At 41.2% G+C, this 25,849-nt stretch overlaps 1 protein-coding gene and 1 long non-coding RNA gene across 6 annotated transcripts in view; one reads left to right on the top strand and one right to left on the bottom strand.

Annotated features, from left to right (window-relative positions):
* BBS9 (Bardet-Biedl syndrome 9) overlaps nt 1–25,849 on the top strand; it is a 594,435-nt gene that overhangs the window by 308,519 nt on the left and 260,067 nt on the right. For all 4 annotated transcript variants that reach the window (XM_077269285.1, XM_077269283.1, XM_077269284.1 and 1 more), the window contains 3 exons: nt 9,776–9,916; nt 9,994–10,089; nt 17,688–17,860. In XM_077269285.1, the coding sequence (XP_077125400.1) occupies nt 9,776–9,916; nt 9,994–10,089; nt 17,688–17,860 (410 nt within the window). The remainder of the gene's footprint in view (nt 1–9,775; nt 9,917–9,993; nt 10,090–17,687; nt 17,861–25,849) is intronic.
* Nucleotides 2,512–22,365, bottom strand: LOC143782152 (uncharacterized). Of its 2 annotated transcripts, XR_013216877.1 has the most exons (4): nt 22,063–22,365; nt 20,577–20,716; nt 17,520–17,586; nt 2,512–3,046 (listed from the first exon to the last, which is right to left on the bottom strand). It is a non-coding gene; the product is annotated as an uncharacterized LOC143782152 (long non-coding RNA). The 2 variants fall into 2 exon arrangements; XR_013216876.1 differs by lacking the exon at nt 2,512–3,046 and having other exon boundaries at nt 17,195–17,586.

Here is a 25,849-nt window from a genome sequence, read left to right as displayed (position 1 = left end):
TTGGAATGTGGGAGGAAACCGGAGAACCTGGAGGTGGGATTTGACCCCAGGACTCCTGCGCTGCAAGGCTGCAGTGCTAACCACTGAGCCAACGTTCATCAGTGACTGTCTAGCTGCTGGAAACCCCACAATTTATACAGTAGGAGGATATAACGTCTTGTATTGACCAGCATATGGTCTCTGCTAACTTGTTTCATATCTAATTGAAGTGGCTGAAAATGTAACCATGGGAAGATAATATAAGGTGAAGTTCATTTTCATGGGTAAATCATATTGATTTAAATTTGCAAGAGAAAAGACAAAAGGTAAAGTCGGATTGTACGTTGTAGTCAATTATATTTACTCAGGTATTCCCCCCAATAAGCACAGAATAGGTCATTAAAGTCCGATCCCTGGGATTCTCACTAATCGTTAGGACAAGGCGGCAGTGCTCCTGTGTCTTTTTACTGTATGCAGCGAGGAGAAGATTGAGATGAGTGTCGAGTAAGGATGGAAACGTTTGCTTCGTTCTATGAAGCTGGCGGAAATAGATGAGCGTCGTCCTACACTACCTTCATCGGTTGTTATGTATGCCTGCTTGACTGCCACTCCATCCAAACTATTTAATGAGCAGGTGACAAATGTCCATTTATTGATGGAGAGAATCAAAGCCTTGGCATAAAACTGAATTTAAAGAAAATGATCCAAGAATTAGATTTTTTAACATTGCGTACTAGTTCTCATTCTTAGTGTTCCTAAGGAACTGATATTGATAAGTTTTCTGGTGTTTCTTCTTAAAGACAATCTGCCAGCATGATTTGTCTACCTCATCTGAGAGCAGATTAATGTAGGAGAAGAGACCACAATTCCAACGATGTATCACTTAGATTACTGGGTGCAGCCGTTCTGACACAATCAGTGCTTTTAGATTTAGAATGAAGCAGAGCTGAGGAAGCTAACCCCGCCCACACCAGGCTCTGTTTACAAAATCCATACACAGTGAGCTGCTTATCACAGGAAGGGGCGTTGCTGGACTAATGTAACCGGCAATGTTAATCTCTTAGTGATAAATCCCTCACAGTTAGTAAGCAACAGCACCCACTTTACCAAGTGACGCATCCCTAAATTCTGTGTTTCAGCATCTATCTCCTGCTATCTTAAGATTACACAGCAAAAACCCGCTGACAGATTCCCTTTAAAAAAAACTTAAAGGGGGTTGTCCAACACAGAAAAAATGTAGACCTAGATCATTTAAAAAACTAGCAAAACAAAAACCAGAAGCATACTCGCCTGCTAGCAGCACCATTGATCCCATGTAGGCCGCTTCAGAGGTTCTGGAGGTGATATCTGCTCCATTCGGAATGACAGGAGTGCTGTAACCTCTCACTGGCTGCAGGGATCAGATGCTAGAAGTGTGGTTCATCAGTTGTTTCTGTGATGGCGGGCTGTTCCAGTTACCTGTTCTGGGCTGTGACTTCTAAATGGGGCAAGTTTCACTACCGGAGCCTACACAGACCTTCTCAGCGAGCGGCCTGTGCAGAACCCATGGCTCTACAAGTACATTAATATGTCTCTGTTTTTATTGTAACATCATCCAAACTGAGAAAAAAACAAACAACTTTCTTTAGGATCATGTAACGTATTACAGAGCGGTGGGCACTGGGAGAATGGTGTTGACCTCTTCTATCACTGCATTATGCGGTGGGCACTGGGAGAATGGTGTTGACCTCTTCTATCACTGCATTATGCGGTGGGCACTGGGAGAATGGTGTTGACCTCTTCTATCACTGCATTATGCGGTGGGCACTGGGAGAATGGTGTTGACCTCTTCTATCACTGCATTATGCGGTGGGCACTGGGAGAATGGTGTTGACCTCTTCTATCACTGCATTATGCGGTGGGCACTGGGAGAATGGTGTTGACCTCTTCTATCACTGCATTATGCGGTGGGCACTGGGAGAATGGTGTTGACCTCTTCTATCACTGCATTATGCGGTGGGCACTGGGAGAATGGTGTTGACCTCTTCTATCACTGCATTATGCGGTGGGCACTGGGAGAATGGTGTTGACCTCTTCTATCACTGCATTATGCGGTGGGCACTGGGAGAATGGTGTTGACCTCTTCTATCACTGCATTATGCGGTGGGCACTGGGAGAATGGTGTTGACCTCTTCTATCACTGCATTATTGAGAACCTCTTCTCTAGAACTGAGAAGTGTATATGATTATCATGTGTTTGTCCTATTATTATTATACCCCTAGTAAAAATGTCAGCAGTTTCTACGCTCTGTTGGCCCTTTCACAATGTGACTGCTTTGTAACTTTGCTGATTGGATGTGCATATTTTCTACACTAGAGGGCACTGCTGTTCTACATGTAGCACAGAAGGCTGCGCAGATTTCTGCAATGTGAGACGACATGGTAGAATGTTAGCCTAGAAGAAAGACACCGTCTCTATCTGGCATATAATACGTTCAAAGAAATAAGGATGCAAGTAGTATTTTGTTTCCCTGAACAGCTTTTATTTTATCATTCTTTATGATTCCAGAATATTATTTATCTATAAATCACCCCAAAATATCATATATTTCTGTTATAATTTATTTCTCGCAATTTATGAAGGGAAGGAATGAATTATAACATATGCAGTGAAGTAGATGTGATAACTTCACAAGTTTGTGTGCCAATATAGAAAGTGTCATTTGTGAGAATTATCTTCGATTCATTAAAAATCCATTCCTTCTGCATTTGGCAGCTTGTCGAAAATCTGAACGTTTAGTCAAGTGAACCCAAGATGAGGTTAATAACATTTCCACCTGAAATTAAAAGTTCACCAGTGCGCTCAGGTTCCTTAGATGTCCCTTTTTATTCCATGCTTTTATAGTTATATACTTTTCTTTCCTTTTCTGGTTTAAGAAGTAACAGCAGGAAATTGCTGTTTTTACTGCACCCATAGGGCTTGTCTCCCAGCGTTCACAGCCTTCCGATGTGCGACTCTCCGCTCTCCCAAAATCACAGGAGAACTATGTACATGTGCCTTTCAGAATTCAGGGAAAGTGCGACGTTGCTGTAAATGAATGAAAAGAGAAAAGTATATATATATACATATATATATATATATATATATATATATATATATATATATATATATATATATATATATATATATATACACTAGTTTTTACCTTGGAGACATATATATACGGAATATTAGTTTTCTGGTTTTTACCTTGGCCATCCTACTGATGTTTGTTTAATTGTTCAGCTTTCATTGATTGAGAGCAAAGTTTGGCTTTGAAATCCATCACATACACAAATGTAGCTTTTCTTCTGATTAGCACAGTGGGATGTAACTGCCTTAGGCACCTTTTTAGTTTCATACGAGAGCAGATTTTGGGAATGTGGATCGTCCTCACCGCAGGATGTGATAGAGCCCTGGAGGTAACGCAGCCTTTACAGAACTACTCATGTTATAGGATGACTTCAAAGATTTATAGATTATATTCAGCATTGTCTTTATTTAATGAGACGTGAGGGACAGCTTTGGTTAGGAACAGTCTGGCATGTACACTGTTTTAAATATTGTGGCCATTGTGTACACATTTGGTTTATTAAATTAATGTATTGCCTTTTGTTTCAAGAACTAAACCCCATGACTGCTGAGTGTCGGGGGGCACATAAGAGAAGAACTAAGGCAAATAATGACAAATGACAGCCCCTCCATCTGTATCTGACGTGCCCTGATTGACCCAGCTTGACCATTTTATATAGTAAATCAAAACAAATTTAAACCGAATTTTAGGTTCATTTCAGGTATTTAAAATAAACTCTAGCCCGTGCCTAAATCTTAAAGTCTGTAGTCAGTAATGCTGGAAATATTAAGGTGTTAAGCAATTTGATTGTGTAAATTGGATGGAGCCCTCATCTCTGTACTGACCTTAGAAAAGTCTGAAGATAAGATGAAAGACCTTCCAATGAATGCTGCTGGTTACCCTGTCTCAGATCAAAATGATGCTTTATATGTTAGAGCAAAGCATTCTGTCTTAGCCACAGATGCCTGTCTGTAGCATTCAAGGTACAAAGGAGAACAAAATGATGCAACACAGATTTTTATCCATTGATTGACACCTAAGGCAGGGATAGGGGTGGGAATGTCCTCCTATGACCACAAAATTTCATTATAAATTCCCAACAATAGCAACCAATAATTATAATGTGGCAGGTAATTTGGTTAATGGGTATTGTCAACACCGAGCTTTTAATCATTCGTAACAAATGGTCATCACATTAACTAGAGATAGGACTTTCATCTATGTATTGGGCCTGTATTTCAAAAGAGAATGTGGCAGGGAGGTGCTGGAAGTAAACAGTTCTGAAAAGCACTGGTCTAATTAGTTTTGTTTTGTAAAAGACCTAATACGTATGTATTGTATATAAACATATATATAGAGAGAAAGAGAGATAAATTTGTTATCTGCAAAATCTAAATTACTATACAAAGAATCACATGATTGATAGACATGTTTTTGATGTGAAAATGATAAAATAAAATGGAAAATTTTGAGAACATCTCACATTATTTGAGTCGAGCACCACACATGCTAACAATAAGTTATTAATGGTTGTCTAAGAAATGTTCATAAATATCCACTACTGGCAGCTCCCTGTGCAATTGGCGACCAATGAAGCCCTAGATGTGCACAATGGGAGACAAGTCGATAGACGCTGAAGGCCATGGTGGCACATTTAGGTCATTCAGGTGGTTCACAGTTGCACGAGCAACACGTGACCTGGAATTGTAAAAAATGGCTTCTGTAACACTTTGGAGAAATGATTGTACTACTGGTTCCACAACCAAATCAATGTAGAATCGAGGGGGTCTGGTTACTGTATATTCTGCCAGCCCATGCCATAATCCTGGGAGTAGGACTGTTGTAAAGTTCCCTTGTGAATTCCTCCTTATAGCGTTGCCCACATGGTCTTGCCAGATTTGGAAATTTGCATGTAGCAATCTATTTTGTACTGTGAAATGAGAAGTCACACACCAAACCTAAGGTGTCAGACAATATCTACACACACCATCAAAAGGCGTTTGCATGATATTGGGCTATGAGCCAGACGTCCAGTCTATTCTACCGCTATCATGGTGCAGAGCAGGATGGTAATGGAGGCTGCCATGGGAGTCTATCCTCTTCTTACTTGAGTCACTTTTGTCTTGGATGCGGTGCTAGCCAGAGATGTGTCTGGAGACATTGCCATGAAGAGCTTTTTACGAAGGAATGTGAAAGTGTCCTAGGAGCCATTTTTCAACTCAACAACAGGCAAAAAATATCTGCTGTTCATGCTTCTATGAGGAGCTTGCATAGCCTAAACTTGCTTCTGTAGTCTGCAACTTTGGACTCCTCTCCCACTGAGCACATGCGTGACATCATTGGTTGTCATTGAAAATGTAAAATAAAAATATTAACATATTTGATGTTGCGTAATTGCCCAGACTAATAAAATATATTCAATACAGACAACATTGAAACATTGGAAAAACAAAATGGCTTTTGGTCACCACAATTCTTCAAAAGAATGCAAATAAAAAAAATTTAAATGTCATATGAACCCCAAAGCTGTATCACTAAAAACAGCAGCTGAATGAAAAAAAAATAAATAACAGATTTTTTTTTCACCTCTTCACAGCACTTGAAATTTGTTTTCCTACCTTTCAGTGCATTATATGATAAAATGAATAATTTAAAAATATATGCGTCAATAAACAAGCTCACAAACAGTTATGTTGACTGAACAGTAAAAAACAAAAAAAAGTGAGGGGTTTTCCCACAAAGTACATTTTAATTAATAGATCTTGGAATAAAAATAAATATAAATACACCAGAAATATCACACCGTGTTTAGAGGTCAGCACTTTATTAGTAGCGATTTCCTTATGTAACAGTGCGAAAAGCAGCCGTACTCTAAGCAAATTACTCATAGAACATGGTGCTGCAGCCCTGATAGACTGACTGGCATAATCTCGGCATAGAAAACCTCTCTAGCTTTTGTTGGGCTCATTCACATGTCAGTAATTGTTCTCCTACACAAGATTAGGTCCAAGGTTCATCAGAGTTGGGTCAGTGTCAAGTTTTACTATCGGAGTTTCATCAATTCTTCCCAAAATGGAAAAAAACAACTGATGGAGTTTTTCTCAAGCTTCAAATCAGATAGCACAAATGGCATCAGAGTGATGTTCGATTTTTTTCACAGGTACGGTACATAAATTTGCATTAGCGAGCTTGATCTGAAAATTGCATCATTATCTCTCTGTGCTTCAGTGCGGGCCACTCAATCCAGAAGAAAAAAAATCAGAAACGTTAACTACCCCATAGACTATCGTAAAAATGCCCCACAACACAGATTGTATTCATGCACGGAAAACCGACGTCTGAATGACCTCTAATCATAAGAATATCTAAAAATGACTTCAAGCCGCTGGCACCTCTGGGAAGTCACATTGCAAAGATCAGAGTTACATGGTTATATATTCTGGCCTGCTCGGTATTAAAAGCATATTTTAAGTTAAGTTAAACTGTGGGAAACTTGGCTATAAAGTCTGTTTCCATTGGTGTCTTTAATAAATATTAACTTGAGATGCCTATGGAAATTGATTGGATGCCATGAATGAAATCTGACAGAGAGGTATAATTTGGTGGATTTCACAGGGTTCCTTTCAGGAACAGCTCAGAGCTATATTTGGACACTATATAGTTTCTGTATACGGCACACAAACTCGAGATACATGTTTCAGCCAGTGCCTAATCTAATTTCCATTTACCATGCAGTTGATGGAATTTTGAATCTGTGACCCTGGCAAAACCCTGCACATATACATTACAAGTGGAGCTGTGCTAGCAATTAGTGACGTAGAATGTGGTCTAATAAACCCCTTTACTGTTCACATTTATATGAAAAACAGAGCTAAAGTATACATTTAAGTCCTGAGATTTCTAATAACCTGTACAAGTCCGTTCACTTTATTTACGCAGTTCAAGTACAGTAAAGAGAAATTTGTGAAAACCATTCTAGCTCCAAACAGATTATTATTTATTTCTATAGCACCATTGATTGCATGGTGCTGTACATGAGAAGCAAATGTATTATGGCTTCATGCTTTCTGATCTCATGGCATCCATTCCTGTTCTTACTGATTCTGTGCTGTAATACATGGTAAAGGGATTTTACATGACTTACATTTTATCTTTTTGGTGGGTGATACATGTATAATTGCTGTAAGACAATTGGGACAATTGCTAATTTCTATGTGAGTCTCTCGTGTTTCTATCCTCCTTTTCAACCATAGTAAATCGTAGTTTGTAAGGAGCCGCTGTTGCAGCATATATATATGGGGCATGCGATTTCAGTTGAGCCCTTGGACAGTCTTATAAAGTTTTATATGGAGAACGTTTTTCCAGAGTCCACGAACGTCTGATAGCTGGGTGTCCCACAAAGAACAAGAACAATTGTCGTATGCCTTGTGAGAAGGGAGCTGTAGTGCGTGACCGCTACTTCAAGAGGGTGTCCACTACTTGAACATTGATGACCTCTCCATAGGATAGGTCAGGGCTTTCAAACTGCATTACTTGAGAGCCGAAAAACATATGTGTTTTCAAGATTTCCTTAGCATTGCACAAGGTGCTGTAATCATTATGTGTTTTGGTGATTAAATTATCACCTGTGCAGTGCAAGGAAATCCTGAAAACATGACCTCTTTGCAGCCCTTGAGGAATGCAGTTTTAGACCTCTGGGATAGGTCATCAATGTCTGATCTGTTGGGGTCCGGCACCCTGCAACTCAGGCTGATCAGCTGATATCGGTGTTGGCGGTGGCAGCCGATGGCTGGACACACTTGTGGAGCTAGCCATCTTCTGACAGTAGTCGAGGCCAGGTAATGCACATCCGCCTCCTATTCATATGTATAGGAGGCAGATGTGCAGTACCAATCTGCAAACACTACCAGAAGAAGCATCTTTGCGAGTACTTACGGCCGGCGGCTGCTGCCGTCAGTACTGATAACAGCTGATCGGCGGGGGTGTCAGGTGTTGGACCCTGACCGCTCAACATTGATGACCTATCCTAAGGATAGTTCATCAATGCTAAAGTAGTGGACAACCTATTTCACTCACTGTCTATTGGAGAGGTCCCAGCAGTCTAACCCCAGTTTATTTTACATTTATAACCTATCCTGCGGATAGTCACTTTAAAAAGTTGTCCTATTTGGTTTGTGCAGGATTAGCAAAACATGTCAGTTTCTAGAAACAGCACCACACCTCTCAATGGGTTACAACTTGTATTGCAGCTCCATATCATCAAGCTTAATGGGGCACAACTGCAATGTTACAAATAAACTATGAACATAAAATACAGTGCAAAAGTTTTAGACAATTGTGGATACCCCGAAACACCGTGTCTGCCAATTGAGATTCTTATTTGGCTTTAACCCCAAATCATATTTCAAGGCTCATTAAAGGGTTGATATTAACTTTTAGGATTGCTAATTCCAGTGGGTGGCACTAGAGTTCTAGTCCTCTTCCTCTCTGAAAAGGCATTTTGCATAGAAAATTGTGGAAAAATTCAGCAAAAGAAGAACACTTTTAAAAGTAGAAATATTATTAGTTTTTTTTTATCAGTTAACAAATTGGAAAAAGAATGAACAAAAGAGAAAATTAAATTAAATAAATAGTTGGTGTGACCACTGTTTACCTTAACAACAGCATCAAAGCATCAATTCTTCTAGGTACACTTGTACACAGTTGTTGAAGAATCTTCGCAGGGAGGTTGTTCCAAACGTCTTAAGGTCCCCGTACACTTTAGATTAATGTTAGCTGAACCTGCCAATATTGACGGGTTTGGTCGATTGTCTAATGTTTATAATGATGCCGGCTGACTGATGGTCAGGAGAGATCTATCCTGCATGTCTGATTTTGGACAGCCGATCGTATTGTACTCCATGATATAAGCTGCCTCCCGACATGTCAATCAGTGGCTTTCTCATAGAGAACATGAGTGCTTGGCCAAGTGAGCACTCCAATGTATTGCGGTGTCAGTTGAGATAACTGCAGGCTGAACAAGCGGCCGAAGCATCTTTCGCCCAACTGCCATCTAGTATCTATTGCCTACCTTGGATAACTAACCACAGATCTTCTGTGGATGTAGGCTTTCACAAATTCTTCTCTCTTGTAAACCTATACACACTCGATGATATTGAGATCAGGTCTCTGTGGAAGCCATAACATGACTTCCAGCACTCCTTGTTTTTGTTCTTGTTTGAGACAGTTCTTAACAGTATTGGCAATATATGTGGGATTATCGTCCTGCAGAATTTGGATACTTATCCATCATGTAATACCATCAAGGATGTGTCTACATGGCTCCAAAATTATTCTGCAGCAGTACTATGATCCTAAACATACAGCCAATGTCATTAAGAACTATCTTAAAAACTGTGTGCAAGTGAACCTAAAATAATTGATGCTATTTCGAAGGCAAAGTGTGGTCACCCTAAATATTGAAATGTTAACTTGATTTAGGTTTTTAATTTGTTCATTTTCCATTTTGTTAATTGCAAAAATAAACTAATACATTTCTATTTTGGAAAGTTTTCTTACGTTACAGCATTTTTTCCAAACCTGCCAAAATCTTGTGCACAGTACTGTATGTCAAACTGCTTTTGGAAAAAACAGCCATCATTTTTTCATCCTGTATCCTGTTACACTCTAATATACCTGCTGACATTTTCATTCTCATTATACAGGGGTTTCTCGGGTTTCTCAGTGTAAATTCCGACTTCCATTACGAATTGTTTGTTTACCTATTCAACCATCAAAAGCAGCAAATCACAAACTGACAATTGACACGAACAAACCTCCTGTTAATCTGGTTAACCTGTTTCCTGGTAAATATTCAGTATCGTAACTACTCCGAATCTTGTTGTTTCTATAATGACTTTCTTAACATACACCTCTTTTTTAGAATTTGTAGAACGTAGCGATGATGACCAAGTCAACGTTGTAGGATTTCAATTACTTGCTGGACAAAAAGTCACACTCCTTGCCTCTAAAACTTCTCGTAAGTGAAGACATCTTTTTCTCTAGATTTGTCTTATCATATATGTATATATCACTGTGAGTAATAAATGTGTAATGAAACAGTCAGTATTTCATTAGAGCTCTACTCACACTGCCATTATGTCTTCAAGTATTATATGAGCCATGACACATACGATGGATCCTTGTACATTAAATCTTACCAGATTCCATAGACACATTTAATGAAATAATGTTCTATTCAACATATTTTTCCAGTCTCTATAAATGAAGTTGTGAGGCAAATTTTAACAAAAGCATAAGTCAGAATATTTTATATGTTGGAATAATTATTGATTAATAGTATTCCTCAATCAAAATATTTGTGTGCCCAAATACCCTGTTGGAAGAGCAAGCACGTGCAAAGAGGTTGTATGGCCAGCTTACAAGATATAGAAGTAACTATCCCATTAGACTTTGTTTTCAATTTTGACTCTAACCCCCACTCTGCCAAAGGGTCCCGCAATCTAAAGAGAGTAGAGGTTTAATTTTATGGCCACATGTCTCTTCTGCCAATCATTTGAACTCTTCTTCTCATTGTCTTGCCCCTTAACTTGGAACATCATCATCATCTGTCTGAATAATGGCTGTAGCATCGCTCAATCAGACACACAACCTGCTCAGCCTTCCAGCACAGGCGCAACGTATGCCTTAGTACACGTGTGTATATATATATATATATATATATATATATATATATATATATATATATATATATATATATATATATATATATATATATATACACATCCAGTATATATACTGCATATATTGTTTTAGTTACAGCAATTGTGCACTGGAATCAGAAAGTTCAATAAAAGTGCGTTGTTAATGTTTCTCTCATACATGGGATCCTTTTTACTTAGCGACATCTGTTTTATAAGCAATCCCAATGTCTCCTGTCTAACTCACTAAAGATATTGTGAAACGTCTTTTTCCTATAACTTGCATTTCCTAAAGTGTGAATGGTAAAGAACCTTTTCCACTTGATGTACAGTGGCTTGAAAAAGTATTCACCCCTTGGCATTTTTCAAGTTTTCCTACCTCAAAACCTGGAATTTCACAGTTTTTTTTAGAGGCTTTACTTAACGTAAAGAACATACCTACAACTATGAATATTTGGTTTTATTTTTACTTTAAGAAAATAACAAATAGGACAAAATAACTGAAAACATCAGTGTGCATAACTATTCACTCCCTTAAATTCAGTACTTTGTAGAGCAGGGGTGGGCAATTACAGCTGCAATCACTCTGGATAAGTCTCTGAGCTTTCCAGTTTCCACATCTTCCCACTGGGATTTTTGCCCATTCCTCAAGGCAAAACTGCTGCAGCTCCTTCAAGTTAGATGGATTCCTCTGGTGAACAGAAATCTTCATGTCTCACCATAGATTCTCAGCTGGATTAAGGTCTGGGCTTTGACTAGGCCACTTCAAAACATTTACACGTTTCTCCTTAACCCCTTCACCACCTTGGGTTTTCCATTTCTGAGTTTCCATTTTTTGCCCCCCTACTCCCCAGAGCCATATCTTTTGTATTTTTCCGTCAGTATGGCCATGTAAGGGCTTGTTTTTTGTGGGATGAGTTGTTCTTTTGAACAACTCCATTGGTTTTGCCATATAGCATAATGGAAAATGGGAAAAAAAAGTGCTGTGAAATTGCAAAAATAGTTCAATTCAACATTTGTTTTTTGTTTTGCTATTTTACCATGGTCACTAAATGCTAAAACTGACCAGCCATTATGATTCTCCAGGTCATTACGAGTTTGTAGACTCCAAACCTGTGTAGGTTCTTTTTTATTTAAGTGGTGAAAAAAATATAATGTTTTTTTTTTTTTTTTTTTAAAAACAGTCAACCCATAGCATCTCCATTTTTCGTGATCTGTGTTGGGTGAGGGCTTATTTTTTGCGTGCCGAGCTGACGTTTTTATTGATACCATTTTGGTGCAGATACATTCTTTTGATCCCCCGGTATTGCATTTTAATGCAATGTTGTGGCAACGTAAAAATGCTATTCTGGCTATTTGACTTTTTTTTTCATTACGCTGTTTACTGATCGTACTAATTCTTTTTATATATTGAAGATCAGGCAATTCTGAATGTGGCGATACCAGATATGTTAGTTAGAAGAGAACAGAAGGAAGCTTTTTAGATTTATAAAAACAGTAAATTTATTGTTTACAAAAGACACTCCATAAAAAAGAGACCGATAAAATATACATAATACAAAAACACACAGACACGTTATTTGTAAATACCCGTGTGAATAACACAAAAGTGTAAAAAGAGACACCAGGACTGAAAAGGAGCGTACCACATAAATCATTAACTATCTGTATATTGTCATGTACCATAAATAAGGTGCTACCAAGCCTAAAAAACCAAGTGTTGCTGTTGATACAATAATCTATCTATCACCTCCTATATGTCCTATGCCATACGGACTGGAGGGGTGAGAGAGACTAAAGACCACGCGCTGTATACCCCCTAAGGTCCTGGGTACAGTGACCTTATGGACCCTGAGAACGCTGGTAGCCCTAAAAAAATACTTAATGTGATAAACACATGGAAGGCTGGTCTCACCTGGTGTGGAAACACTCCTGCACGCACCCCGACGCGCGTTTCGCTACTTGTAAGCACTTGCTTTATCAAGGGGAATAGTGTGGATTGGGAATGGTTTTCAGGACCTTATATCGTCCTGACAACGGCCATGTGACCATCATGTGATGGTACCCGCCCCCTGGCCGTGTTGAGCGGCGCACGCGCACATCGCTGCAGTCATCTCCCCACCCCAGCCCGGGCTTGCCGCACCGCACACAGGAGCAGGCACCGGAACGGTCCCGATCACATGCGCGGCTAGGCGCCGCCGGACGAGAGCGGGTGATTAACCCCAGCGATGCCGCTGTTGCGCACCACAGCCAGGGAACATGTAATAACCGGCCATATAGCCTATACAACTAAAGAAATATACAAATGTGCTGCATAAATATACAATGGAAGCTCTCCCATATAGCAGGGGTCCAGACTTTTGCAATTGTTCTTCAACTATATCAATATTGTCCGGTCTTGTATTCCAAATAGCCATGTGGATCTTGGGCTGCTTGTAGCATATGCAAATAAGACGGAACTTAATGATACTGCAGTATTCACTGCTCACTATGGGGGAAACCTACATCATGTAAAACGGCAAAACAGAAGAAAAGAAAAAGTGATTAAAACCAGACACAAAACACATACAATTAAAATACAGGTTGGTGAATAGGAAATATAGATGGTATGCTAAAAGGGGGAATGATTTTACAAAAATGCCGCAAAATTCAGGGATTCATTTAGACCAGCCGGTTTCATGGTTCCCAATGTTACAATCCATCGCAATTCACGTTGCGCTAGCAGCTTTTAAACGTCCCCCCCTCTGATGCCAGTATGTATGACATCTATACCTCTTACGAGGAAGTTTTTAGGGTTACAATTATGGACCATGCGGAAATGCCTCGGTATTGTTTTAAGAGATGACACATCTTCCACTGTTGCCGCAGCCTCAATATCTCGCACGTGCTCTCTAATTCGTATTCTTAATTCTCTCGATGTTAACCCAATATATATATAAGGGGGCAGCCACAAGTAGCGTAATAAATCACGTTCTGTGTACTGCACGAAATATATTCCCCTATTTTGAATTCTTTATGGTCCACTGACGCAAAAGATGACGTTTGGCATGTATTACTGCATGCCAAACAATGACCACATTTGTAAAAACCCTTTCTGGGTTATGTGTTCCCAAAGTAATTTTTAGTAGGAGCCACATAGTGGCTCCTAACTAGTAGATCACCCAAATTTTTAGCACGCCGGGATGTCATAAGAGGTTTATCGGACAAAAAGGGTCTCAGGGAGGGTTCCGCACCAAGCACAGGCCAATATCTGGTCAGTATATCTCTCATACTGTCCCACTCATGGTTAAATGTCGAAATAAACCGTATATTATCATCCTTTTTCTTTTTATGCTTTTTTTGATACAGCAAAGAGGTGCGGGACACTGACTTGGCCTTATTGTACCCACGCTTGATGCACCTCCGACTGTAACCACGCTGTTCAAAACGTTCTCTTAAGTCTGAAGCCTGCGTTTCAAATCTCTGGTCTGTCGAGCAGATCCGCCGCATCCTCAGGAACTGTCCAACCGGGACGGCCCTTACTGTGGACTGATTGTGCGCAGTCGTGGCGTGAATTAATGAATTGACGGACGTTTCCTTACGAAAGACATCAGTCTGGATGGTGGATGTATGATCCACCTCCAGGCTGATATCCAGGAAATCTATCATAGTCCTGCTATATTTATATGTCAATTTAATGTTGAAATCATTTTTATTCAAGTCCGCCATGAACCCATCCAACTGCTGCACTGTCCCCCGCCAAAACATCAAAACATCATCAATATAGCGTAACCAGCACAGCACATGGTCCGCGGCCCCCGACCCGGCGTCACCAAAAACCAACCTCTCCCAGAATCCCAAAAAGAGGTTGGCGTACGCCGGGGCACAGGCCGCGCCCATGGCCGCGCCACGCTTTTGTTGATAAAACTGATCTTTGAAAGTAAAAAAATTATGTGTGAGGACAAAATGCAGCAGCTCAAGAATGAGTTCACACAGGGGGCCGTCCAGGTTGGAGGTCCCAAGGAAGAAGCGGACCGCCCGAATGCCATCATTGTGATTAATGCAGGTATATAAAGTTTCAACATCAGCCGTTACCAGGATGATGTCGTGGCCTACAAAGGCGCCGTCAACCCTCGTGAGGACATCCGTCGTGTCCTTAACATAAGAAGGTAATGTCTCTACAATTGTTTTTAAATAATAATCTACAAATTTGCAAATAGGGTCACATAAACCACCTATACCTGACACGATCAGACGTCCCGGTTGGACCACAGTAAGGGCCGTCCCGGTTGGACAGTTCCTGAGGATGCGGCGGATCTGCTCGACAGACCAGAGATTTGAAACGCAGGCTTCAGACTTAAGAGAACGTTTTGAACAGCGTGGTTACAGTCGGAGGTGCATCAAGCGTGGGTACAATAAGGCCAAGTCAGTGTCCCGCACCTCTTTGCTGTATCAAAAAAAGCATAAAAAGAAAAAGGATGATAATATACGGTTTATTTCGACATTTAACCATGAGTGCGACAGTATGAGAGATATACTGACCAGATATTGGCCTGTGCTTGGTGCGGAACCCTCCCTGAGACCCTTTTTGTCCGATAAACCTCTTATGACATCCCGGCGTGCTAAAAATTTGGGTGATCTACTAGTTAGGAGCCACTATGTGGCTCCTACTAAAAATTACTTTGGGAACACACAACCCAGAAAGGGTTTTTACAAATGCGGTCATTGTTTGGCATGCAGTAATACATGCCAAACGTCATCTTTTGCGTCAGTGGACCATAAAGAATTCAAAATAGGGGAATATATTTCGTGCAGTACACAGAACGTGATTTATTACGCTACTTGTGGCTGCCCCCTTATATATATTGGGTTAACATCGAGAGAATTAAGAATACGAATTAGAGAGCACGTGCGAGATATTGAGGCTGCGGCAACAGTGGAAGATGTGTCATCTCTTAAAACAATACCGAGGCATTTCCGCATGGTCCATAATTGTAACCCTAAAAACTTCCTCGTAAGAGGTATAGATGTCATACATACTGGCATCAGAGGGGGGGACGTTTAAAAGCTGCTAGCGCAACGTGAATTGCGATGGATTGTAACATTGGGAACCATGAAACCGGCTGGTCTAAATGAATCCCTGAATTTTGCGGCATTTTTGTAAAATCATTCCCCCTTTTAGCATACCATCTATATTTCCTATTCACCAACCTGTATTTTAATTGTATGTGTTTTGTGTCTGGTTTTAATCACTTTTTCTTTTCTTCTGTTTTGCCGTTTTACATGATGTAGGTTTCCCCCATAGTGAGCAGTGAATACTGCAGTATCATTAAGTTCCGTCTTATTTGCATATGCTACAAGCAGCCCAAGATCCACATGGCTATTTGGAATACAAGACCGGACAATATTGATATAGTTGAAGAACAATTGCAAAAGTCTGGACCCCTGCTATATGGGAGAGCTTCCATTGTATATTTATGCAGCACATTTGTATATTTCTTTAGTTGTATAGGCTATATGGCCGGTTATTACATGTTCCCTGGCTGTGGTGCGCAACAGCGGCATCGCTGGGGTTAATCACCCGCTCTCGTCCGGCGGCGCCTAGCCGCGCATGTGATCGGGACCGTTCCGGTGCCTGCTCCTGTGTGCGGTGCGGCAAGCCCGGGCTGGGGTGGGGAGATGACTGCAGCGATGTGCGCGTGTGCCGCTCAACACGGCCAGGGGGCGGGTACCATCACATGATGGTCACATGGCCGTTGTCAGGACGATATAAGGTCCTGAAAACCATTCCCAATCCACACTATTCCCCTTGATAAAGCAAGTGCTTACAAGTAGCGAAACGCGCGTCGGGGTGCGTGCAGGAGTGTTTCCACACCAGGTGAGACCAGCCTTCCATGTGTTTATCACATTAAGTATTTTTTTAGGGCTACCAGCGTTCTCAGGGTCCATAAGGTCACTGTACCCAGGACCTTAGGGGGTATACAGCGCGTGGTCTTTAGTCTCTCTCACCCCTCCAGTCCGTATGGCATAGGACATATAGGAGGTGATAGATAGATTATTGTATCAACAGCAACACTTGGTTTTTTAGGCTTGGTAGCACCTTATTTATGGTACATGACAATATACAGATAGTTAATGATTTATGTGGTACGCTCCTTTTCAGTCCTGGTGTCTCTTTTTACACTTTTGTGTTATTCACACGGGTATTTACAAATAACGTGTCTGTGTGTTTTTGTATTATGTATATTTTATCGGTCTCTTTTTTATGGAGTGTCTTTTGTAAACAATAAATTTACTGTTTTTATAAATCTAAAAAGCTTCCTTCTGTTCTCTTCTAACTATCATGATTTATAAGGAAGATGTTTATGGTCTTCAGTGACATATGGTGGTCACAACAATGTTTCTGGAAAACTGGTTAATGATACCAAATATGTGTATTTTTTTTTTTCATCGTTTTATTTTGAATGGGGCAAATGGGGGTGATTTGAACTTTTATTTTTTTTAATATTTTTAAAAACATCTTTTTTACTTGCTTCAATAGTCTCCATGGGGACCAGAAGCTGCGATCTTCTTATCGCTTGTGCCTGCACAGAGCAGGGCTGACTAGTGGTCTTTCCTGATGAAGAAGTCTTTTGTACTGTGAAATGCGTAGAATAAACCACTATCCATTTGACAATCTGGGATCTACGTCTCATCATTGATCAGCAAGCACGGAAATCATCCACAAACCTCTCCTTTCTTTCCTGGATTTCTCAAGTATTAGACTTACGGGGTACTTTGAGCTTGTTTCAACTATAGAATCCAAATGTGGCACTCTTCAGCACCGCAGCAAAGCCCTGACACAAGGAAACAATATGTTTGTCAGATTGAGTTTGCATTTTTTACCCTGATAATGTAAACTAATGTTTGCATCGTTCTTTCTGTCCTTGCCCTTTAGAACGATACAGGATCCAGAGTGAAAGGTTTGAGGACCTGTGGCTAATTACCAAAGAGCTCATCATGCGCTTTGAAGAGTATTTCCTGAAGCAAGGCATTAAAGACTTTACAAGTTCTTTTTCTGGACCTATTCCACTTCAAGACTACTTTGAGCTAATTGACCAACACTTTGAGGTTTGTTATTTCTAGTCTGTTATCATATTCTGAGCTAGAATAGGCCAAGAATTTTATCTTTTGAAAATGACATTTGTGAGTTTGTCCTAACAAAAGGTATTCTCTTATAAGTGTCATCATAAAATAACATATTATGCACTTTTCAAATATATACATTTTTTATTTTTCACATCATTATATTAAAAACATGTAATTTTCTCAAATGCCACAGGCAGGCTCGGACAGGCCCATAGGGGAATCCCCTGGTGGGCCCTTGTGCATCTTTGGGCCCCCAACCTTACTGTATAGGCAGTACTTGTCATAATTCACTTGATTTACTCTGTACAGAAAAAAGCAGCATCTCATTCATTAACCAAACTGCCCAGTCTATTATTGTATAGAGTTATAAGTACATTTGTGAACCAGGATAGTGTAATATTTGTATGCAGGTGAAAAGTGGGCCCCCCAAAGTCAATGTTACTGGTGGGCCCTTGGCACCCCAGTCCGCCACTGGCCACAGGGCCTAATATTAAACTCTTACTTCATTTTTTTCACATGGAAATTAGCAGAATTAGTCTGACTCAGACCATATTTCTTTGTACGGTGGTACACATTGGGCATGGTCTTATCTGGGCAAATGTTAATTTGAAGGGAGAATGAAGAGAGGAGCTGTAACATGAACCATTGTGAATGGGCGATCCTGTTTTGTTTAGAACTGGACGTAGAAGTATAATATTAGGCCCAATAGTAAGTAGTGTAACTTCAGGATTTTCATTTTTTATGTAGATAGTAATATAGGAAAGATATATATATATATATATATATATATATATATATATATATATATATATATATATATATATATTAAATGCATGTAACATGTAAACCTTGTTTGAACCATGGGTTGTTTTCTGATAACACGTTCTTTAATCAATTTCATGAAAGTGCCAGCCAAAAGGATTGTGCCATCTTGATAAACCCTCTTTCAAATGCTCCCCTGGTGGCAGTGTGTTTGATGCTTGATAGCAGGGTAAAGGTACCTTCACACTAAGCGACTTTACAACGATAACGACAACGATCCGTGACGTTGCAGCGTCCTGGATAGCGATATCGTTGTGTTTGACACGCAGCAGCGATCTGGATCCTGCTGTGATATCGCTGGTCGTCGCTGAAAGTTCAGAACTTTATTTGGTCGTCAGATCGGCGTGTATCGTCGTGTTTGACAGCAAAAGCAACGATGCCAGCGATGTTTTACAATGGTAACCAGGGTAAATATCGGGTTACTAAGCGCAGGGCCGTGCTTAGTAACCCGATATTTACCCTGGTTACAATTGTAAAAGTAAAAAAAAAACACTACATACTCACCCTCTGATGTCTGTCACGTCCCCCGGCGTCCGCGCTGCTGCTCAGAGCTTCCTGCACTGAATGTGTCAGTGCCGGCCGTAAAGCAAAGCAGAGCGGTGACGTCACCGCTCTGCTGTTAGGGCCGGCGTCACACAGTGCAGGGAAGCGGACGCCGGGGGACGCGAATGTAAGTATGTAGTGTTTGTTTTTTTACATTTAACACTGGTAACCAGGGTAAACATCGGGTTACTAAGCGCAGCCCTGCGCTTAGCAACCCGATGTTTACCCTGGTTACCCGGGGACTTCGGCATCATTGGTCGCTGGAGAGCGGTCTGTGTAACAGCTCTCCAGCGACCACATAGCGACGCTGCAGCGATCGGCATCGTTGTCTGTATCGCTGCAGCGTCGCTTAGTGTGACGGTACCTTAAGCCAGAGTGGTCACTGTCATTTGCTCTGTGTACTGGTTGGGGTCCTTCTTTATGTGTTTTGATAGAGCATAAGATAAGCGGTTGTCCTGATGGAACTACCCCTGTAATCTATATTATACAACTAACTAGAATAAGCCATATCATCCTGGGAACTGCTGATTTTGGCATTTTTGGTTATAACAATTGTAAGATAACAAAACTGGTGAAAATGCTTGGCCTTGCTATCATCATATCCAACAAGTTAAATCTACTTTTGGCACACAAACCAAATATATCTAGGAAGTGTCCTAATTCTTATACCTTGTAACTTGGCCTCCACCCCTTAGTTCCATTCAACTATATTCTTCTAGCACTATTGTTACTGGAGCCTTCCTTTCCTCAAATCCCAGCATGCATTGCAAGCGTCATTGTCTAACGGCTTGCCCACTCTAATCTGAATGTCCCCCTCTGTACCTCAGTTTGTGATTCTCGTAATTTGTCTTGGTGTCTCTGTTGCTAGAGACAGATTTTCTTAGGCCAGTAGGCATATTGGTGGTAATTTACAAAGTAGCAAAGAGCTGCCTGCCTTTCTAGTTGCCCCTCGCTAATCTCAGTATAGGTAAGCAAAATACCATATGCTTTTTGGCGTCTGTTCTACCAAGCGCAAGGGTTTGGACTGTGCCACTGCACCAAACACACATATGCTGGGGTAGAAGTCATCATAAGGTAATGATTATTTTAATTGCCTGCTTGGAACTACACTACTCTTAAAATTAAAGCGCATCTTTCTGTAATACCCGTATGAAATTTAATGGCCGAAGCAAAAGTCCATACTTGCCCCGACTTTCTGTAATCTCTCTTGGCATCGCTGCTGCTGGAGATAGATGACACTCAGATTTTGTCTATGTGCGGCTCCTTTACCCCAATGAGTTTGAGACCGCTTGTCTACTGTAAAAGCCGCATTTGATTGTACCCGTATACATACCTGATGAGTGTTTTAGCACTCTGTCCACCCAGCACTTTCCTATTTAGTTTTTCCTTCGTCCAGCAAACTGGATAAACTCCCATGTTATTGGCAAATTGTGTGCTCGATTTATGCTGCAGTCAGATCCGAAGAAGCAGTGGCTGGTGGAAAATAAATTTTAAACATATTAGAGCGCTGCTTGCACTGTGTGTTTGGGGCTTGTGAAAATGGTTATCAGCTATCCACAAAACATAAATCTTTGTTTTAGCCCTGACCAGAGGAATGTCGAATTTAAAAACATTTACTACTTTCTGGCACATATTTTCCAGAGGAAATCCAGTTGAAATTCTTTGCTCATTAGAAATAGTATTCTGGTCCTCATTGGGAAATCATTTCTGGGTGACTTGCCAACTCATGTAAAAGCACAGAATTATATTATTTACTAATGGGATTATCTCTCTCTGTGTATGGAGGTTACATTTGCTGTCCATATTTTCCACACTTGGTATCCGGAAATTGCCGTTTCCTTATTACTTTTTATTATTGAAAGAAGACTTCCTATTTTAAATTTAAAGTGTGAATATTGTAATTTTGATAACCTTGGGCTCTGATTACCCTCCTGCAATATTTACATACAGTGCATACATGTACATTAAAGAGAATCTGTCAGCAGGTTTTTGCTACCGCTTCTGAGGGCAGCATGATGTGGGCAAAGAGATCCTGAATCCAGCGATGTATCACTTAGATTACTGGGTGCAGCCTTTCTAACACAATCAGCGATTTTAGATTTAGCAATGGAGCAGAGCTGAGAAAGCAAATCCCGCCCCCACCAGCCTCTCTGTACATAGCTGCAGGGGGAAAATAAGCATTTGATACGCTGCCGATCTTGCAAGTTTTCCCACCTACAAAGAATAGAGAAGTCTGTAATTTTTATCGTAGGTACACTTCAACCGTGAGAGACGGAATCTAAAAATAAAAACCTGAAAATCACATTGTCTGATTTTTACATACCGTAATTAATTTGCATTGTATTGCATGAAATAAGTTTTTGATCAGCTACCAACCAGCAACAATTCTGGCTCTCACAGATCTGTTAGTTTTTCTTTGAGAAGCCATCCTATCCTGCACTCATTACCTGTATCAATTGCACCTGTTTGAACTTGTTACTGGTAGAAAAAATGCCTGTCCACACACTCCAACCTCCCCACCATGGCCAAGAGCAAAGAGCTGCCTAAGGACATCAGGGACAAAATCAGCAGTGTATCAAATACTTATTTTCCCCTCTGTATAGACAGTGAGCTGCTTATCACAGAAAGGGGCATAGTCGGACTTGCAAGCATGCAGCCAGCTAGTCACAGCAATGTTAAAGGGAGCCTGTCACCCCCCAGGGCCTAAAGTAAAAGAGCCACCTTCAGCAGCACTACGGCTGCATTCTGTGAAGGTGGCTCTTATGTTTATTATCCCTAGGAACGCTGAAATAATGAGTTTTATAAATTTACCGCCATACCTCTGAGTCAGGGAGATATGTTTTCTCCCCCTGACTCAACCGCCTCGCAGCCGTCAATCATCCCTCTCTGGCCTCCGGGTGCCGCCTCCTCTCTTTCTTGTGACATCACCGGCGCCTGCGCTCTGCAATCAGTTCTCGGGCTGTGCTAACTGATCAGGTGATATAAGGATATCGCGCCTGCGTGTAGAGGAGACCCCAGATCCTGCCCCGCAGTGTGGATGTATACACACTGCGGGGCTTGGAACCTGGGGCTTCCGCTACACGCAGGCGCGGATTGGATTAAAATGTTACAACTAGTGGGAAAATTATTTTACATGGTGAAAGTCAGCAGCTTTCAAGTTTGTGCGGTAATGAGTCAGTGACCGAAGAAAGTTCAACTTAAATGTCTTTATTTGCCATCTTCCGAAATAAATCCAAACTTTATTGTCCGGTTCACAGCCGTAAAGTCCATATCACTCCGTTTGGGACTGCACTGCATCACTGTATTACTCGTGGGTGCGGCTTTGGTTTTGCTCTACTCTTTGGCTCTGGTCTGTGTTTAGTCCCAACCCTTAATGGGGTTTTCCCAGGAAAAAAGTTAATTTTCATCAATAAGTGGGATGTACTTCAATAAAATGTTCCTGTGCTGAGATAATCTTATACAGTGGGGCAAAAAAGTATTTAGTCATTCAGCAATAGTGCAAGTTCCACCACTTAAAAAGATGAGAGGCGTCTGTAATTTACATCATAGGTAGACCTCAACTATGGGAGACAAACTGAGAAAAAAAAATCCAGAAAATCACATTGTCTGTTTTTTTATCATTTTATTTGCATATTATGGTGGAAAATAAGTATTTGGTCAGAAACAAACAATCAAGATTTCTGGCTCTCACAGACCTGTAACTTCTTCTTTAAGAGTCTCCTCTTTCCTCCACTCATTACCTGTAGTAATGTCACCTGTTTAAACTTGTTATCAGTATAAAAAGACACCTGTGCACACCCTCAAACAGTCTGACTCCAAACTCCACTATGGTGAGGACCAAAGAGCTGTCAAAGGACACCAGAAACAAAATTGTAGCCCTGCACCAGGCTGGGAAGACTGAATCTGCAATAGCCAACCAGCTTGGAGTGAAGAAATCAACACTGGGAGCAATAATTAGAAAATGGAAGACATTCAAGACCACTGATAATCTCCCTCGATCTGGGGCTCCACGCAAAATCCCACCCTGTGGGGTCAGAATGATCACAAGAACGGTGAGCAAAAATCCCAGAACCACGCAGGGGGACCTGTTGTGGATTCTGTTTGTGGGCTCCCTCTGGTGGTTACTGCTGGTACTGGGTGACTTTGGTGGGTTGCGGCCTTTGGTTTCCACCTGTCCATCAGAGGCTGGGTGTTTCCTATTTTACCTGGCCTTTCTGTCATTCCCTTGCCGGCTATCAATGTATTCAGATGTGCTCTGTTTGGTTCCTGCCTACCTGCTCCCAGATCTTTCAGGATAAGCTAAGTGCTGATTTTCAGTTGTTTGGTTTTTTGTCCAGCTTGCTTATTATGTCTCTATGCTAGCTGGTAGCTCTAGTGGACTGAGGTTCTCCCCATGTGCCATGAGTTGGCACATGGGTTCTTGTAATCTCAGGATGGTTTTTTGATTAGGGTTTTTTGCTGACCGCTCAGACCCCTTTTGTATCGTTCTGCTTTCTAGTTTACAGCGGGCCTCAATTTGCTGAACCTATATATATCATCTCTATGCGTGTGCCTTCCTCTCATTTCACCGTCAATACATGTGGGGGGCAACTATACCTTTTGGGGTTCATTCCTCTGGAGGCAAGTGAGGTCTTATTTTCTCTGCAGTACTAGTTAGCTCTTAGGCTGGTGCGTGGCGTCTAGAACCAACGTAGGCACGCTCCCTGGCTATCTCTAGTTGCGTTTGTCAGGCGTAGGGCAGCGGTCAGCCCAGGTTCCATCACCCTAGAGCTCGTCCGATATTTTGTATTACTTTGCTTGTCCCTTGCTATCCCTAGCCATTGGGATTCATGACAGTATAGCCGGCCCACAAAGTGTTAATTGTTTGGGCTGAAGCAGGAGAAAAAGAAGTGTTTAAGGGAAATTTTTTTTTTTTTTTTCCTTCAGAGTTTTGCTGCCTAGCCCTTAATTGCTGTCTAGCTGCTTCTTACCTCCTCTTAACCCTTGAATGGCTCTGATATTAGCTGTTTAACATGGATGTCCAGAGTTTGGCTTCCAGCCTGAGTAATCTCGCGGCAAAAGTTCAAAACATACAGGATTTTGTTGTTCACACTCCCATGTCTGAACCTAGAATTCCTATTCCAGAGTTTTTTTCTGGAGATAGATCTACCTTCCTGAATTTCAGGAACAATTGTAAATTGTTTCTTTCTTTAAAATCTCGCTCCTCTGGAGACCCTGCTCAACAGGTCAAGATTGTAATATCTTTCCTGCAGGGCGACCCTCAGAATTGGGCATTTGCATTGGCACCAGGGGATCCTGCATTGCTCAATGTTGATGCGTTTTTTCTGGCATTGGGATTGCTCTATGAGGAACCCAACCTGGAGATTCAGGCTGAAAAGGCTTTATTAGCCCTCTCTCAGGGGCATGATGAAGCGGAAATATATTGTCAAAAATTTCGGAAATGGTCGGTGCTTACTCAGTGGAATGAGTGCGCCCTGGCTGCTAACTTCAGAAATGGTCTTTCCGAGGCCATTAAGGATATTATGGTGGGGTTCCCTACGCCTACAGGTCTGAATGAGTCGATGGCTATGGCCATTCAGATTGATCAGCGTTTACGGGAGCGCAAACCCGTGCACCAGTTGGCGGTGTCTTCTGAACAGGCACCTGAGACTATGCAATGTGATAGAATTCAGTCCAGAAGTGAACGGCAAAATTATAGGCGGAAAAATGGATTGTGTTTTTATTGTGGTGATTCAGCTCATGTTATATCAGCATGCTCTAAACGCACTAAAAGCGTTGATAAATCTTTTGCCATTGGTACTCTGCAGCCTAAGTTCATTTTGTCTGTGACTCTGATTTTTTCACTGTCTTCCATTTCCGTCGATGCCTATGTGGATTCAGGCGCTGCCCTGAGTCTTATGGATTGGTCATTTGCTAAACGCTGCGGTTTTAGTCTGGAGCCTCTGGAAGTTCCTATCCCTCTGAAGGGAATTGACTCTACACCATTGGCTATGAATAAGCCGCAGTATTGGACACAAGTGACCATGCGCATGACTCCCGTTCATCAGGAGGTGATTCGCTTCCTTGTACTGTATAATTTACATGATGTACTAGTGCTTGGTCTGCCATGGTTACAAACTCATAATCCTGTCCTGGACTGGAAAACAATGTCTGTGTTAAGCTGGGGATGTCAGGGGGTTCATGATTATGCACCTCCGATTTCAATCGCTTCATCTACTCCTTCTGAGATCCCTGCGTTTTTGTCTGACTATAGGGATGTTTTTGAGGAGCCTAAGCTCAATTCGCTCCCTCCTCATAGAGATTGTGACTGTGCTATAGAATTGATTCCTGGCAGTAAGTTCCCTAAGGGTCGTTTATTTAATCTGTCACTGCCAGAGCATACTGCTATGCGGAATTATATTAAGGAGTCCTTGGAAAAGGGACATATTCGTCCATCTTCGTCCCCTCTGGGAGCAGGTTTTTTTTTTCGTGGCAAAAAAAGATGGTTCCCTGAGGCCTTGTATAGATTATCGCCTTCTGAATAAGATTACAGTCAAATATCAGTATCCACTGCCATTATTGACTGATTTGTTTGCTCGCATTAAGGGGGCTAGGTGGTTCACTAAG

This window comes from Ranitomeya variabilis, chromosome 6, assembly GCF_051348905.1.
Source record: "Ranitomeya variabilis isolate aRanVar5 chromosome 6, aRanVar5.hap1, whole genome shotgun sequence".
In the NCBI taxonomy this organism is placed as follows: domain Eukaryota; kingdom Metazoa; phylum Chordata; class Amphibia; order Anura; family Dendrobatidae; genus Ranitomeya; species Ranitomeya variabilis.
Note: the sequence above shows the minus strand (reverse complement) of the source record. Positions and strands in the feature narration are given on the sequence as shown.